The 17,195-nt window shown below is 31.9% G+C and overlaps 1 protein-coding gene across 1 annotated transcript in view; it reads left to right on the top strand.

Annotated features, from left to right (window-relative positions):
- The first annotated feature begins 1,203 nt into the window (after positions 1-1,203).
- Positions 1,204-17,195, top strand: part of LOC129948088 (protein lozenge) — a 54,074-nt gene continuing 38,082 nt past the window's right edge. Inside the window, exons 1-2 of the mRNA XM_056058909.1 lie at positions 1,204-2,367; positions 13,955-14,194. Coding sequence (XP_055914884.1) covers positions 2,118-2,367; positions 13,955-14,194 — 490 coding nt within the window. The 5' untranslated portion in view covers positions 1,204-2,117. The remainder of the gene's footprint in view (positions 2,368-13,954; positions 14,195-17,195) is intronic.

Here is a 17,195-nt window from a genome sequence, read left to right as displayed (position 1 = left end):
TCCCGGTCCCGTGTTCAGGAAGCAACAACAACCCCATCCAAGACTTAAATGAAACACTAACCTTTAATTTGAACCCAGAAACATTTGTATTCCATATGGTGTACCTACTTAGTGCTCCCTAAAAAGGGAAAGTTTGAAATAGGTAAAACCATATTTTTATACTTCTTGAGAATGTGTTTAACAAATCATTTAATTTTAGTTTAAAAAATAACTACCTACAATTCCCTACCTATTTCAATTTTGGTAGGTTTTAGCTATTAACTAATTTAACAGCTTTCCGTAATACAACAGAAGAAATAAACCAAAGTAGCTATATCTTTATAGATACTTATTTTTAAAAAACTCTTCTCCAATTTTGACCTTGAAATAATTTGATCCACTTTACCAACGTTATAGTTATATTGGTTCAGGCTAAAATATATATATAGCAATGATTAGACATATTTATTGACTTCATTTTCCCTACATTTCCGTAATCCGAGTACTAATGATGTTAAAACAAAAAGTCCGACACCAAATTCAAAAAAGAATTCCTCATGTTTATATTGTGGTTCCCTTGCAACTTCTACCATTTACCCTCTCTTAACACAATCCCGCCTCCATGAAGGGTAAACAAAATAACCGTTAAACGTCTTCCACCAATCACTGCGCATGTAATCCCCTCACAAACATATAAATTAGACAACCACTACCTCCACCACTCATATTTTTTTGTTATTCCACAAAAAAAGAAATATTAAAAACAACAACAAAGCCGAATCAACCAAGAAATCTACACAACCAAATCCACAAAAGTGAACCACAAATAGTTCGGTAAGAGCAAGAGGCCAACCATTCCGTCTTAAAATCATCGACCAACCCTCATCGTCGACTCTACTCGACGCGTTGCACTCGATACCTCTCGTATGTCGTCTTTGAAAATCGTGGTGGAGGACTACTCACAAAACAACCGCTCTTTCAGGCATAACCAGCACAAGCTGTCAGTGACAGTGACAGCCGAAGCCGAGTAAAGTGGGGAATTGTATTTTGTACGTATGGGCAATCGCTGAATACGTGTTTATTCTCTTGTTCATGCTTTGAACTTCAGAATATTCATCCAAAGAGGCGTTTGCGTTTCACACACAATCATGATCATGACTTCTCCAAGACGACTCGACAACGTTGAAGGCGACCTCCCGAAGCCACTCGTAGTGATTCGAATTTCCAGTTAGAACTGTGAGCCGAACGAAACAGCAGCTTACAGTTGAAATTGGAGTCCGACGGTAGTTTAACAGTAAATTTTGTGAATCATTCATCTTATAGCAGGTACATATAGTTTGACAGTGACAGTAGTTACGTCAAAATTTGCGGGAAAATCCAAATTTTTGATGTTTTAGTTTGCAAATTCTAGTTCCGTTTATTTTTGAATGGCCTCGTCGAACTCGGAACTCGAACAGCTGATCAAATTGTTTTGATGCAGGTTTTTTCTATTGACGGATTTGTGTCTGGCCAAAAAGTAAAATACACGCCGCCCGTCGCCGCCGCGTAATATACTTGTTTGGTGTCACCGGTTCCGCGAATTTTTCATGAATCAGTCGTTATAGCGAGGTCTCAATAAAAATAAATACCGTGTGTTATGCTATGATGAGTGTTATTGACGTTTGTTTTTGTTATTGTATTTTATATTGTTTTATTTTAAACGAAGAGAACTTGTTGGATGCGATGACAAACCACTCTAACACCGGGAAGTTTTAAATACATTATTTATCTGTTTGAGATTTAATTCAACAAAAGAAGAGTTATATTTAAAATTACAAAGTGTCAAAATTATATCATTTATTTCCAACTGTCAAAATGTATGTCAATTCAAAACGTAAAATGAAAGTGTTTCATGGGGTTAACAAAAAGTGAAAAAATAACAGTGTTTCGTTGAAGAAAGTGACCCATTGATAAATTATCTAAATTGTTTTGAGCAATAACCAAAGTAAGACGACAAATTTTAAAGTTGAACAAAGAATAAAAGAATTCAAAAGCTAAGACAAAAGTGTGGTGCAAGTGTGACAGTGGCTTAAATTAAATTATACAATTGGATTTAAAATAAAACCGTCAAAATAGCTCCCAAAAATTCCTTTCATCGAATGCATCTGCCCACCGGTACAACGACGGCTGTCTACACTGGCTCCACCGCCGGACCGGTAACTTCGACATCGTCCGTATCATCGGCGGCAGATTGGGGCCAGTCCAGTGGCGGTGGTATATACAATAAGGGGGGAATGATTGACCCCCCAAGCAATAATAGTGGTAGCAGTTCACCGCCATCATCGCAGGAGCTTTGGTGGACGGAAAGATTGATCTGTGATGCTCAACAGGAATATCCTGGAGAGTTGGGTAAGTAATAAAATAAAAACTTCTAATTGTGCTAAAGTATATTCGTATAAATACAAGTGAGAAACGCAAAGTGAAAAATAAAAGTTTAAAATTAATAAACTTTCAAATTAGTTAATTTACGTAGGTACTATACCTATCTATTGTGAAACCTAATTTGAAAGTCAAATCAGTCAGTGGTCAAAGTCTAATAATGGTGTTATAGAATCAAGACTAAATGGTGTAATGTTTTAAGTCAAGTTTTTTTATTTTTGGAAAGTCAACGGCAATAAATTTCTTGTTATGTTAATAATCAAAAAATTATTTGATCCACTACAAAGTTTATTCTTCCGACGGATAAATTCCTGTCCAAAGATCGTTTCAATTTGGTTTTAACTCTAAGTTATTAAACTACATTAAACTTACTGTAATATATAATCAGGTCATTTTACGTTAAAAGTTCAACGAATAAATCGGGACAGTTTAAATTTAAAGTACAAGTAGTGACAGCGATAATTTGTATGAATCTGACAGATTTGAAGCTTCGAGCATTTAAAGTGAGACATTTAGACCAACTTTTCGATACTAAAAGTTGTTTGTCTTTTTTGAAAGTGTAATTTTAACCGCAGGTTTATTATTTCTTCGAAGAATTGTTCATCCGATTTGTTTCCAAAAACTTATAGTAGTTAATTTTAATAAAGTTTAGGTTAAATCGCTTATAAATAAAATACAAAAAAAGATGTATATTAGACGAATGTGTAAATTATGATGATCAGTTTTAGGTTAAGGGCTTTATTGAAGGAGGTCTAGGCTTTATCTCTGTGTAAGAAGCGTTGATGATTGTTTAAGGCTTTAAAGAAACACCCCAATGAAGATATTTCATTATCAGATGATTTGTAATGTACAAAATTCCTTCTAATTATTATTGAATTTTAGCTTTATGCCAATATTGTTCTTCAATTTTCAAACAACTTAAGTGATGCTTTTGTGTAATTAATTGAAGTTTATTAATAAAACATGCCGACAATAATCTCCTTAAAAAATATGCTTTCTATTAAATTTTTCACAACTTTATGTGGCCATCAAAATAAGCAAAACCTCATAAACCAGTCATTTTTCTAGAACAAAACAAAAAATAAACCTCAAAGCATTAGCTGATCTAATTATTGTTTTATATAAATATTATATATGTATAAAAATTAAACATCCGGTTAGTTCCATATTTGCTTACAGATATAGCATTAGAACGCTTGTAAGATAAGACTGCTTGAAACCTTAGGCTTTGATGATTGTCAACGCTCCACACCAGCCAAATTTTATAATTTGTTGGTTATTTTAAGTTATGAAATTATTTTGGATACTAAAATAACAAAATTCAAATGGTATATATATTCCCACTCAGTGGCGGTTCAGTTATATGATCATTAGGAGCAGGAACACCCAATTTATATTATTGCAAATCTTTTGGGGTACCTATTTAAATTGAAGCTTTAATCTGTATAATCAAAAAATAAATTAGCAAAAACGTATCTAACATCTAACATTCTTCAAACCTCTTTGAAGATTTATAGGAATGATATTTTGCTCCATCTTTTCTTAAGGGATTGTCGGCAAAACCTAAAACATAGTTTAAAAAACTCTTGATATTCTCCAAGGATGAAAATAACAAAAACATTTAATTCGCCACCAATAATTTTCATAAATTTCTTCAAATGAAATTTTTTCATTTATGAGGATATCAAAATACATGAATCAACTTTCTATAAAACACTTGTTGCTTCATCTTAAAGAAAATTATCGAAGCCCGAAATTCTTATATTGAGACTACCACTGACTTTTTCCTTTCAGGCCGTTTGAATCTATAATTAGGGTATAAACTAATCTTTTCAAAGCATAGATTTGTCGCTTAGCTTAAATATGTACTTCTAAACCGATAAAAAGCTATAAGACCAAATCCTGTTAAAGTTACTTATTGTGATGGTGATGTTAATAAAAACGTTATTGCACTTCAATATGTATTTGAACAACGCAGGAGTCTAAAGTCTAAAGTTGACCTTTGTTTTTTTGCTGGAGCAGTTTTTCTAACAGCAAAATTATTATTTAAAAACATTACTATCTTACCTACCAAGGAAATTCTTGAATGTTATGACATTGGATTAATTTAGTTTTAAGTAAAAATTGTATTGTTGATTTTTGATTCCCGAAAAGAGTTATTGCATTTCTACATCTTCGGACTCGTGATTGATAGCACATTGAAACGTTATTTTCAAGAAAATTAGTTTATAGGAATTTTTGTCACCTTCAAAAAATAGCTTCCTTCAATATGCGACAGGATAAAGTAGAAAATTCATCCATTTTCATGATATTGACATGACTTTGGAATAATATGACTTTGGAAGAAATCAAACAATATTTGAGTTCAAGGAACCAAATTCCGCACATTAAAAAATAGCTAAATGCATTTCGAAGTTAACATTCAGATATTTATCTATAAAAACAGAATGTCTTTTTTATGTTTTTACCAAATTAAATATAAAAACTAACAACTTTGTCATAAAATTTAAAAACTGAATAAAATTTAAGTCTTCTGAATTCGATTGTTTAAAACTTTTTAAAACTAGAAGTCATATTCATTGTAAATATATTTTGTTTGTCATTTGTTGCATATGAACCGCTACTGAACTATTACAATAGTACTCGCTAGATATATAGGTTAAGTTGATATCAGTATTTTGTGTGTCCAAAATCTAGCTATAGAATTCTTGATGCTATAAAGAGCATTCATTGTTTTGGTATTGTTTCATAAGAGCGGTCAAAAAAAAAGATTAGAACAAAAATATTTCAAATTCACGGATCATTTTATGAAGTGCGCGTTCTTTTTTCAATAAATCGGTTATAGTTATTTTATTCAATACTGAACTAAGTGAATATTAAACAATTAACTAATATTTAAACCCAAATTTCAAAAAGTTTGTTCTTGTGCTTTATATTTTGTGATATTAGGAACCTCTTGAACGCTTTCACTAAATCCATTTTTTTTTAAGAAGACATAATATGCTTTATTTAAAATCGGTAATTTAATATTTATAGCTCATAAAATTATAATGACGTCTTAAAAAAAAGTTAAATTCAATACTAAACTACAAATTGATATTAATATATTTAAAATAACCATTGTGTAAATTCTCAATTCAAAGAAAAAATTATGAAAAAGAAGAATGATACGAGTAGGTCATAAAATTCTTAATGACCTTGACTCAATAAAATTGAACTATGAGATTTTTGAAATCATGTCTCAAAACTTTAGGGATTTTTTTTAATGATAGTGTTACTGTTGGTCAAGTACCTAAAACAAATGGATAACGTACTCAAATTTCAATTTTGTTCATGTTTAATAAATTAAATTTTTAAAAATATAGGTGCAAAATTTTAAAGAACAATTTACAACAATTTTCTAAGCGACTACAAAATGTTTGCTTTTCTAGCGAATAAATTGTTAATTCTCTTTTCTTTAGAAAACTTACATCCAAACAATGTCTTAATGGTGGCAGTTCGTGAAAATAAAAAAAGTTAACAAGCTTAAACGGACCTATTTATTCATTCCATTCACTGATTTTATAAGATTTTTAAACAGATGTCATATGAATTTAGCAAATTGTTAAAAGTAGAAGATGTCATTCCATGATTTTAAATTTAGCAAATCATTAAGAGATAGTTCGATGTTAAAATTGTTTAAAATTTATTTGAAAAACTTTAAGGGTTAGTAAATTGCTTAAAATGGTTTTAACATTTTAGTAAATCGTTTACAAGTTTGCACCTTTAATACGAAGTGGTCTGTTCCGCGACAATCATTCTCGCGTTCTAAAACTAGGTAGGTAGGTAGGTAGGTAGAAATGGCGATCTCAAGGCAACCTAGCCTGAGATCCAAATAGCGCTGTAGTGCCCCGTTTTGATACCAAAAACTCGTTTGACCTGTGATTGAAAGGTACAGATTTATAGAGAAGCTTCATAGCGATTATGTTAGAGCCATTTTGTAGCATTGAGAAAAAAGATTAGGTCTCTAATCTTTTTCTTAGATAGCTCATCAAGTTCGTGAAAGAATGCTTTTCAAAAGTATTTCATTCTAGTGTTTGCCAAAGCAGGACATTTGCAGAGGAAATGGACTATTGTTTCACTTTCTCTTTGGTCACTACAGCTACGGCAAAAGGTGTTACACAACTTCTCTGCATGAACTCCTATAGGCTAATGTCCGGTACAAACCGCAACAATCCTGGCTATGTCTTGCCTTGGCCTGCATAGAAGATCGTTTGTACGGGTTTTATTATAGGTGGGCCATATCTTCCTAGATATAATGCAGTTGGGTAAATTGCTCCTCCTTCGGTTTTTAATACTGATTCTAAACTAAAATGGCACGCTTTAAATTCAAATTGTATATATAAAAAGATCAAGACTAGCCTATTTTAAAATACATAACTTATCTATAAGTTGGTATTATTATTATAAGTTATAACTTTTTTAATCTAATTACTTAAAATTAAATCGATTTTGTTTAGGATTAGATATTTTTTTATTAATATTGTGGATGTACATATTTTGGGTGAATTTTTCAATAGAATTTCAGGAATAATTTCTAAAATTGTTGCCCAGTTTTTATTTGTTTCGGGAAATTTGTTAGACATTCCTGGCAATTCTTTGCTCAAACATAGCTGCCAACCTAAAACGTAGCAAACTAACTTATTTCTAATCTGTCAATTCAACTTTTGTATTCTTTCTTCTGCTTTGATCTTTCGAGATGTAAAGTTATACAACAATTAAATTTATCTTTAAATATAAAAATAATCACTGTGCCTTTTTATTCATTAAGGAATCTACCTGTTTCCCTTGCTTTTCATCAATCTGCTTTACAATTATAGAGAGAAAAGTGAGTTAAAAGTCTGACTTTATAGCCCTGGTCTTCAAAATTTAATATATTTGTATATAAAATAAATAAATTAAGTGGCACAACAACTCTCTAATATTCCTGTGTGCGGTTAATGTCAAAGATGGAGGTCACCTACAGTTTATATGCCGAATCTGAATGACCAATTTGAGAAAGCACTTATCATGATAAGAATTACTCTTGTTTTGGATTTGTCAATCCGTTACACAGGCAGTAATTAAACCCTTACCTCTGATGTGACAGTCGTATGCACAAACCATCACGCTACGAATGCTAAAATATTGTAAAATACATTCTTCTTTTTTTTTTAAATATAACAACATTTTTCGGAACGTGTCCAAATTTTGACGTTATAGCACGTTTAAAGGCTACTTTTTGTTGAGTAGGAAATAATCGACTTATACGTACCTATACTCTATTCAATTCAAACAACAAGACTCTGACATGCTAAACGTTGCGGCAAAATTCCATTTGAAAATGTTACCAGCACATTTTCCGAACCACAAGAAATGTTAAAGCAGATAACCCTTTTAAACCCTTATAGAGTAGCTCAATATCGAAGGAAAAGCTTAGAAAACTGTATAAGATGTATTTACCTATTTTGTGTATATTTTAAAAGGATTGGCACATATCAAATGACGTTTTAAATCGTTTATAATTTCTTGTTTTAATTTAAAAAAAAATATTAAATATTCTTCTAAAATATTGATCTATTTTTTTTATGAAATATCATCACAACACTTACTTTAAAAAATTCGTTCAATTCCGCCATTTTCTTACAACGTATGTAAATTTTACTGAATATGTTATCCATTTAATTCGTTGTTTTAAATATTTCAATATTATTATTCCATGGTACTCATTTACATTATTACACTTAAGTTAATAATATTAAATTTTATATACTGGATCAAAAAATATTTATCCCTAAGAAATCAAATTTCGGTTTCTCTGTTCGAGTAGATTATGTTAAAATCATCAACTGTTATTCGATTTTTTAAAAGAAATCAATGAATCTTTACTAAAAATGTTAGACTAATGACTGGTCAAGTCCTAAAAAACGCAAGATCTTAGAAGAAATTTCATCACATGAAAACTTGCAAAGATGTTAATTTAATGTGGAGTGGTACAATTTTCTATTCACTATTAATTGTAGGTGTTTCTTAATATTTTATAAGAGTTGTAAAGATACTAAATGTTTCCAAAGAACATTGAAAAAGTCATCAAAAAAAAATTCACGTGATGCTCCCATATTTATCTCCCTAAATTGACAAGGAGTTTGAATAGGGTTTAGTTTAGTTTATTCATCAAACAGAAATTACATTAATCATCTTACAGACTACTTTAAATTAAAATTAAATTAATATTCAAACAAAGCAAAAAATAAATAAATAATAAATGAATGAATAAATTTCAATTAATATTTAGGAAAAGGAACACAAATTTATATTTTAAAGTGACTAAATTTAAATGGAAGTCAAAGTTTATTACATTAGTGGCAAAGTCAGAGGTTCATTAACTGCGTAATTAACCCTATGGTAACTTACGTGGAACAGATCATAATCTCTAAGTTGACGAGAAGGTATATTTAACTCAATTAGAGATAGAAGGTATGGAAGGTATGGGCAGTTGATATGATGTGAAAGAATATCACGAATAAATAAAACAGAGAAGATTTAACTTCGATTTTGAAGTGACTGTAAACCGAAAAGTTTGCATCTCGTAGCATATGGAGGAACTTCAATATTCCATCCAAGTTTCCATACAACAAAGTTAGTGAAATTCTTTAGGACTCTTTCAATTCTTAATGAATGAATTCTATAGTATGAGTTATAAACCACACAACAATATTCTAAAATAGATCTTACGTATGCACAAAAAAAAGATTTAATAGTATAAGGCTCTGAAAAGTCTGTTGAATTTTTTCTTAATAAAACCAAGCATGGAGTTAGCTTTGGCAGCAATATATTCAACATCTTTAATAAAATTGAGTTTGAGGTCAAAAACAACACCAAGATCTTTCTTTTCATTGACTCTTTCAAGAACACTACTTTCAATTTTATATTCAAAGAAAGTAGAATGAAAAACATTGACATTTTGAAACGTTTAAAGATAATTGATTTTTCTTGCACCATTCAATAATCTTGTTAAGGTCTTCTTGCAAGCGGAGGCAATCATCAGTTTCTTGTATGCATCTATAAAACTTAAGATCGTCAGCAAATAAAAGTCTGAGAGAGTTATGAAAAATATCTGGCATGTCATTAATACCAATAAGAAATAGTAATGGTCCCAGGTGACTACCTTGAGGGACTCCTGATGACACATGTACAGGAGTAGAGAGAATATTTCCAATGGAAAGAAATTGAATGCATCCTATAAGATAAGATTTCAACCATTGCAAAATATTTGAATGAAAACCAATACTTGATAGTTTGTTCAGTAGAATAGTGTGGCTAACTCTATCAAAGGCTTTGGCGAAGTCAGTATAGATGACGTCAACCTGATACCCTGCCTCAATTTTATTGAGAACGTAGTTTGTGAAAATGGAAATGTTAGCAGTTGTCGACCTGCCCGACACAAAGCCATGCTGGAAAGGCGATATTACTCCTTAAGCAAAAATGAAAACTTAGCACACACAAGTTTTTCAAAAAGTTTAGAATGGTGGACAGTTTTCAGATTGGACGGTAGTTAGACATTTCCTGTTTAGGTCCTGCTTTATAAATAGGAATTATGAAAGATTATGTCCATTTAGAAAAATATTTACCTTTAGAAAGAGAGAGTTAAAAAATAAAAGAAAGAGGTTCAGAGAGTACTGCAGCACACATTTTTAAGACAATTGCATCCACACCATTTGGACCCGGACGATAGTCATTATTCTCATTTAAAAGTGCTTCCTCAACTTCGGACTTGCTAATAACTACTCTTCCGAATTGATCACGGTAACCGAATTGTCGTTGCCATAAACAGATTGTTGGTGACCTATGGTACTTGCATAGTTTGATTCAAAGTATTCAGCAAACAAATTACAAATCGTAGTAAAATCGGAATATACTGCATATTTTTTGGAATTCTACTGTATTTTTTTTTTGTTTTTTTTATGAACGTCCAAAAGCATTTTTCTATTTTCTTTTAAAATACTTCCAACAGAGATAATAAAAATTTTATATAGAAACTTGTTAAGAATTTAGAATTCCCTTTCAAGACGAATATACTGGTCTTTAACCAAAGAGTTATTAGGTAACTTTTGAAGAAGCTTATAAGTTTTTTTTTTTTTTTGTTACTCAAATTACAAAGCCTTTTCTTAAACCATGCAGGTTTTAAGTTATTGTGAACTTTAGTTTCAGGCACAAACATACCAAAAACACAATTCAATAAATCAATTGATTGCCATGAAATCGACATATAACTCACTATGTTTTGAAAATTATCTTTTTTATAATTGAATATGAAATTATTATTATTATTACATTTAGAATACTCGAAAAATTCAAAATTAATAGATAAAGCAGTCTTACTATAATCTATTGGTCTAAATTTCGATAGGTTTTCCAAGATTTGTAGCTGTATATCTTCAATAACGGGGCGAATGTTGTCCTCGAAGTAGCTAATCTTTTCGATCTTAACGGCGGCGGCGCGGAGTAGACTAGTGACTTTACATATTTCCCTATAAAAAAAGTCGAACGGCGTTAAGTTGCTTAATCTTGGAGACCAATTCACGGGTCTGTAAATTGAAACTGTGAATTTACCTAACTTTTTTCCAATATATGAATTTTATCACGAGATATTTAGAAAATGTGTTGCCACAGTCTTGTTGAAGCCGCATCTCCATGGTATTGATGAACGAATAAGTATTTATCATCGCTCTATAGTGTCACCATTAACTGCATCGTTTTAAAAGAGGTACAGCCAATTATTCCACCAACTCCAAACAATTAATTTTAATGGGTGTAACGGTGTGTCAATATATACTTGAGGTTTATTATCAATCCAAAGAGTGAGCTTCATTGTTAAACAAAACTTGCTTATACAAATTGAAATCAACGGATATATTGTTTTGGACGTATTTGGATGCGTTGTTCATGCATCAGTCTATTTGTGTTAAAATGCCAAACCAAACTTAAAAAGAAATCAATTGACAGCTGTCAAAATGACGGCCATTTAAAATTATATTGCCAACTCAAAGTTCTTTGCCTGTGAAAAAACATCTTTTATTCCGTTTACTTAGTCTTTTCCCAAGAGAAATACGTTTCCCCTCTTTTTTTTTGTATTTAATCAATTAGGATTGAGATCAAGTGTAGTTTGAAGACAAAAAGGGCTAAAAACTTATTTTTTTTAAAACTATATAAACTACTATTTTACATTTTTAGGCTTCTTAAAGTTCCTATCTTTAAGAAATGTACGTGATTGGTTAAAAATTCGTTAACACTTTGATGAATGAATTCGAGATATAAAAGATATTGAAAGAACAAATAAGCAAGATGAGTTTAGATTTGACTCCCTCTCAAAATTATCCGTGTTCTTTGGTATGCTTAAGGTAATTTATAATTTTCAAATTATTAGTCACCTTGATGGATTTTTATTAAATATATACAAAGAATAACTTTTTGAAGTTAAATACAATTACAAACTTTAATAATTCTCGACAAAATCAAGTTCCTGCAACTTACTGCTACATTAAATTTTATTGTGTATTCCTTTCACCATAAGAATTTTTTCTTCTTTAACAACTGCTTCAACTTTTTAGCCATTGATAATCTGGCGCGTGAACCAAACATAAGCTGGTTGCTGGTTGTTGATCACACGACACGAAATTGATATTGATATGATACTGTTATTGATCCTTTATACGTGTTATCTTATATGGCTTCATTAATATTTTTCTCAAGCATTATAAATTCTCCTGCCTGGCAGCCCGCTTATATTCGATGGTGGTGTGTAAATATATTGTGCTATTTTCCTTTCCCTTGAACACAAATTTGCATTAAAATAATTTTAGAATCTGATATTTTATTTGGGAACTTTTTAAAAATTCCTTTTCATACTTCGTTTGGCATTTTTGTGTGATATTTGATCTGAGCTTGAAGTGATTTCTACCTCTATTTTAGTGCATCGCCTACTGAAAAATAATATCAGGATACTTTGGTTATAACCTTAAATCATCAATCGTTATTTTGGGCTTATTTTTTGTCAAAAGCTTCTTTTAAATCTTTTAAAAATTCTAAACTCATTCACTAACTTTTAAATACGAATGGTCAAGATATAAAATATAGACCCAGTGAAATAAATTCCAAAAGTTAATATTGCATTATTGAGTCTTTTCAATCCGGAGAACCCGAAAAATTGGCTAGGAAATCTTCATTAACCCTATTGTAAGCAAAACCAACACGCATAGACTAATAGATGGTTTTAATTTTTCGTGCAGTAAAAGATTGAATTTATTGCAGAAGTAGCTAACACAGCCTATCGTGTGTATGTTCAGCTCATGGAGCAAGAAGTATCTACGGAGTTCTTCAATCTATGATGAGTTATTGGAAAGTTATTTTCTGTTTTACAAAAATAAAACGTTTTCAAGAAAAAATTGTATAGTTATTCTTATAAACAATGGTTATGTGTGCATTTTGTTTGTTTTTTTTTATAGCTGTTGAGCTGTCAGACAAAGCAAATGTTCAGCTTATTTGAACTAGAGCTTCCAATTGGAGTCCCATTGCGTTCTTTTCCTTAAGATTGTAAAACGAAACGTGAGGTCAAAGCTTAATTGTGATAGCATGCATTGAATTCCTATGGCTGAACCCGTAAACGTCAGGCGAAGCCGAAACGGAAGCGTGTTTGTGTTTCAGCCATTAAGGTCTAACTTACTCGTTGAACTAGTAAGAGCTAGCTAGGAATTTCTTAGATCACTTGGATTATTGTAGTAAAAGTCTCTAAGGTGGAGTCTTCGTCTTTGTGACAGGGGAGCACATGAACATGAATATGAACAAGTGAGACACTGTCTCCTCTTTCTCTTTATCCTTGCAACTTCTGCAAAAATCGTTTGCAAAAGCTCCAAGTCGAAAAACATGCCTACCCGTTAAGCAGTTTCTTGGTGAAACTGATGCAATGTAGTGCAATGATGTGCAATCTACCACCCGAAATGAGTTGCTTAGAGCATTTAGCATCAAGTTTACTAGTTGCTCAAAAAAGGTTAAATTTGTTTGCAAGTTCGTCAGCTTTACAATTTCCTGGAATGTCTCTATGACCCGGCACCCAAATAAGGTGCCGATCACCGCAAGAGATGATCGGCAGTTAAAGGCTATTAGAGAGTTTATTGAGACAGAGTACAATGATTTGATGGAAACTTGATTATCTGAAGTTCTGCCTCTAAGACGCTGCAGTGATTGAAAAGAACAAACGTGAGTCATAGATTTAGTCCGTCGAAGCACACGCCTCTATCACCAGTGCAGTTATGTAACTGGGTCCTAAAACCAAATAAATAAAATATGAAAAATGCATATTCGTCCAAGCATACAATTGTTTTAAAAAATCAAATCAAAAAAGTTCAAAAATGAAATCGAAAAAGCTACCGTGGTGCATTTTCATTAATTTTATTATTTTATTTAAAATTATATTTTCTCTTTTGATTGTTTAACATCATTTCGATATTTTAAATGTTATAAATTTTATTCTTATTTTCAGTTCGAACGGGTAGTCCTTATTTCCTCTGCTCAGCCTTGCCAAACCACTGGAGATCAAATAAAACACTTCCGCTGGCCTTCAAAGTGGTTGCCCTAGTCGATGTCGGTGACGGCACAATTGTGACGATACGTGCTGGTAACGACGAAAACCATTGTGCCGAACTGAGAAATTGCACAGCGGTGATGAAGAATCAAGTTGCCAAATTCAATGACCTGCGTTTCGTCGGACGAAGTGGCCGAGGTAAGTCTAAACACAAAAATATCTTCTTCTACTTCATAAAAAATTAAAGACATTCAAAAAAGAATAAAATAATAATGATGATAATAATTGATTGCCATATGTGACCCAAAGGAATGGCATGCGCCAAGATCATCATCTTCGTCATCATCATTCACTCTGCTCTCTGATGCTCATATGGTTATAATTATCTACTTATTTTTATATTTGTATTGTTTTGGCGCTTAAGTACCTACACCCATTCTGACTTCGAGACATTTGTTGGCATCTGATCTGAAGCTAAACTAAAGAATATATTTTAGGTAAGTTAAGAACTAACTACTATAAGGCATATGTAATTGCACACCAGAAGTCATCGCCACATTTGCTCGACGCACTGCTTCTGGCGATCATGCGATTTCTTGCTCTTCTTGGCGAAATGAAACGAATGAAACAGCAGTTCGTATGTTTTGGACACGCAAACGACACTACATAATAATTTTTGTGTGGAAAACAAAAAATTGCTTACTTCCAAAAAGTACTTTGGTATTATAAACGAGGTGGGCGTTAAATTGCTGCGCACCCTAATCTGAGCTTGCTGCTTCGCACGCACTTTAAAGCATTCTGTTATATCACTTTGTTAATTTAAAACACATTGGGAAAGTGATCTGAAACTAAATAACATTCGAACGCCATCCTGTATGTCACTGCAAATATTGAAGAACTTAACAATCAAATTCCAAATATGACCACAGCAAACTATTCCTTTTTAAATTAATATTTGTTCTAATGTGAGGCATGGATTATACAGGAACAGAGGGAGTCTATAGTTTGTAGGATTGTTCTTAAGACCTGTTTAACTGCATTTTGTTAGATATTTGTATCGACCAAAATTCGACAATTCATTCAAATTCTATATAGAGAAAATTCAACGAACATACGTCACAGTTTTTAAAAAGCTCAAACGTCACTAGCACGATGTAAGATTAGCCAATTTTTGGTTCACAAAAGGTCTAGTTCTATGTGAATGACCCAAAATCCGTTGAACTTTCTTACGAACAGTCAATATGACAACGGTACAATGTACCAAGCACGCTTAGCATTGCTGCCACAGAGCACCCTACTGAATGGTGAATTGACATAACAGACTGAATAAGTTACTGCCGATTTGACAGATATGGCTTCAAAATAATATCCGCTATCAACCGTCAAATTTTAAAAGTAGCCAAGATCATTTGTCCAAAGCAGGATATAATTTACTGTGAAGTCAGCTTGTAAATAAATCTCATTATCCATCCGCTTTAAGCAGAAGCTGTCATAAGAAACGCGCATTTTGAAGCAAAGGATATCCACAATAGTAAAGCGCGGCAAGAATTGAAGTTTAAAATTGTCACAAGAAAAAAAACAGTTCATATGTCAAATCTGCTTAGCATCACGTCAAAAGTTTTTAACTTGATCACTCAACTATCAATATAAACCATTTCAATTTTAAAAATCAGCGCAGCATGGAGCTTTCCCTTCAGCTTCGCCTTCAACTTAGCATTGTAGCGCTGTGTGTCGTTTTCCTATTTTTCAACTTTGACAGTATCATAAGCTTCAGTTACTCAAAAGAGTAGCTGTGAACTGGTTTCATTACAAAATTTCAAATTGTATTTTATTAAATAAGTCAAATTTTCATTAAAAAGCTTCAAAAAGAATTCAATCAAAAATTTAAATTTAAACTGTTTTGTGTCGTATTTTTGCTGAACTTTAATTTGAATAAGTATAATATTGGACTTGTACCGAAATAAGTAGATGAAATAAGTTATTAGTCAATGGCGCACAATAATTTAAACGATTAAGTAAAATCTTAAAGCCACCTTTATCAATTTACTAACAATTATAGGTCCGTTTAAGCTTTTTAGCTTTGTTTATTTTCACGAACTGTCAGTATTTGGACATGTTCGGATTTCAGTTTTTTTTTTTTAATTTTAGTAAAAGGCTATTGAAAATTTACTAGTTAGCAAAACGAAAAGAATGGTTTACAATTTTAGAGTGGCTTAGTAAAGTGCTACTTAATGAAATGTTAAGCCCTAAACAATATGTTTTTTTCGCCAATATTTGTCTTATTCTTATATTTAATTTGAATATCAACAATCAGACCCATCACAAATTCCATCGTAATAATTCCTCATACGGACAGCTCAAGTGGATTCAAATCAAGTATTTCCGCACTGAAAGCTTTCATTTTGATGTTTTATGTCAAAATGAAATTAAATTCAATTCAATTCTTATTACAAAACCGTCGCTATTTTGATTTTCAATAAAAGTAACAAATATATGGTGCTAAAACTCAAATCAAACTTCTTAAGTACATATATAAATTAACATAAACTTGATCATTTTTCATTACAAAATGGATTCATTGGCCTTTGCAATTATTGCCAGCAGCTCGCAGCTGTCCTAAGATTCTTGGGAGAAGGTGAATATTAACTTGGTGTTGGAAATGATTACGATATTGGTATGGCACAGTCCACTTTTTCCTCAAATTTGACAAATGTTTTGAAGGCTCTCGAAAGACGTCTATGTCATTTGTGGATTCAGCTTCAGATGACCAAGACAGAAAACGCGACAAGCAGAAAGCTTATCTAGAGCTCTATACATCCGTTTAGTATTATATACCACATCTTCTGCCAATTTTGATTGGTTTTCATAAAACTTTTCAGTTTTTTTGAACTTTTTTGAAGTTCAATCTGCTGCCTCAAAAGATTTGCCGAATCCTCAACTTTTCGAGGGACGTTTTTCCGATGTACTGCTCCATCAAAACATCTATTTGCTTGGCCATATTATAAGATGTCTAGGACTTTGCTTCTCCGTTTGTGTATTGGTTTCAACCTTGGGACACTGGCGAGTGATTTCAGTTCCATAAGAATAAGTGTTCTTGATTTCTACTGTTGATGTTTTTAGTCCCGTGAGCTCTATAACAGCTTCTTCAAGTTTTGAGAAGGAATGCTGTCTATACTCCCCACCACCAGTTGCTTTTATT

Source organism: Eupeodes corollae, chromosome 2 (genome assembly GCF_945859685.1).
Source record: "Eupeodes corollae chromosome 2, idEupCoro1.1, whole genome shotgun sequence".
NCBI classification, from domain to species: domain Eukaryota; kingdom Metazoa; phylum Arthropoda; class Insecta; order Diptera; family Syrphidae; genus Eupeodes; species Eupeodes corollae.
The sequence above is the reverse complement of the archived record's forward strand: the minus strand, read 5'-3'. Positions and strand labels throughout refer to the sequence as shown.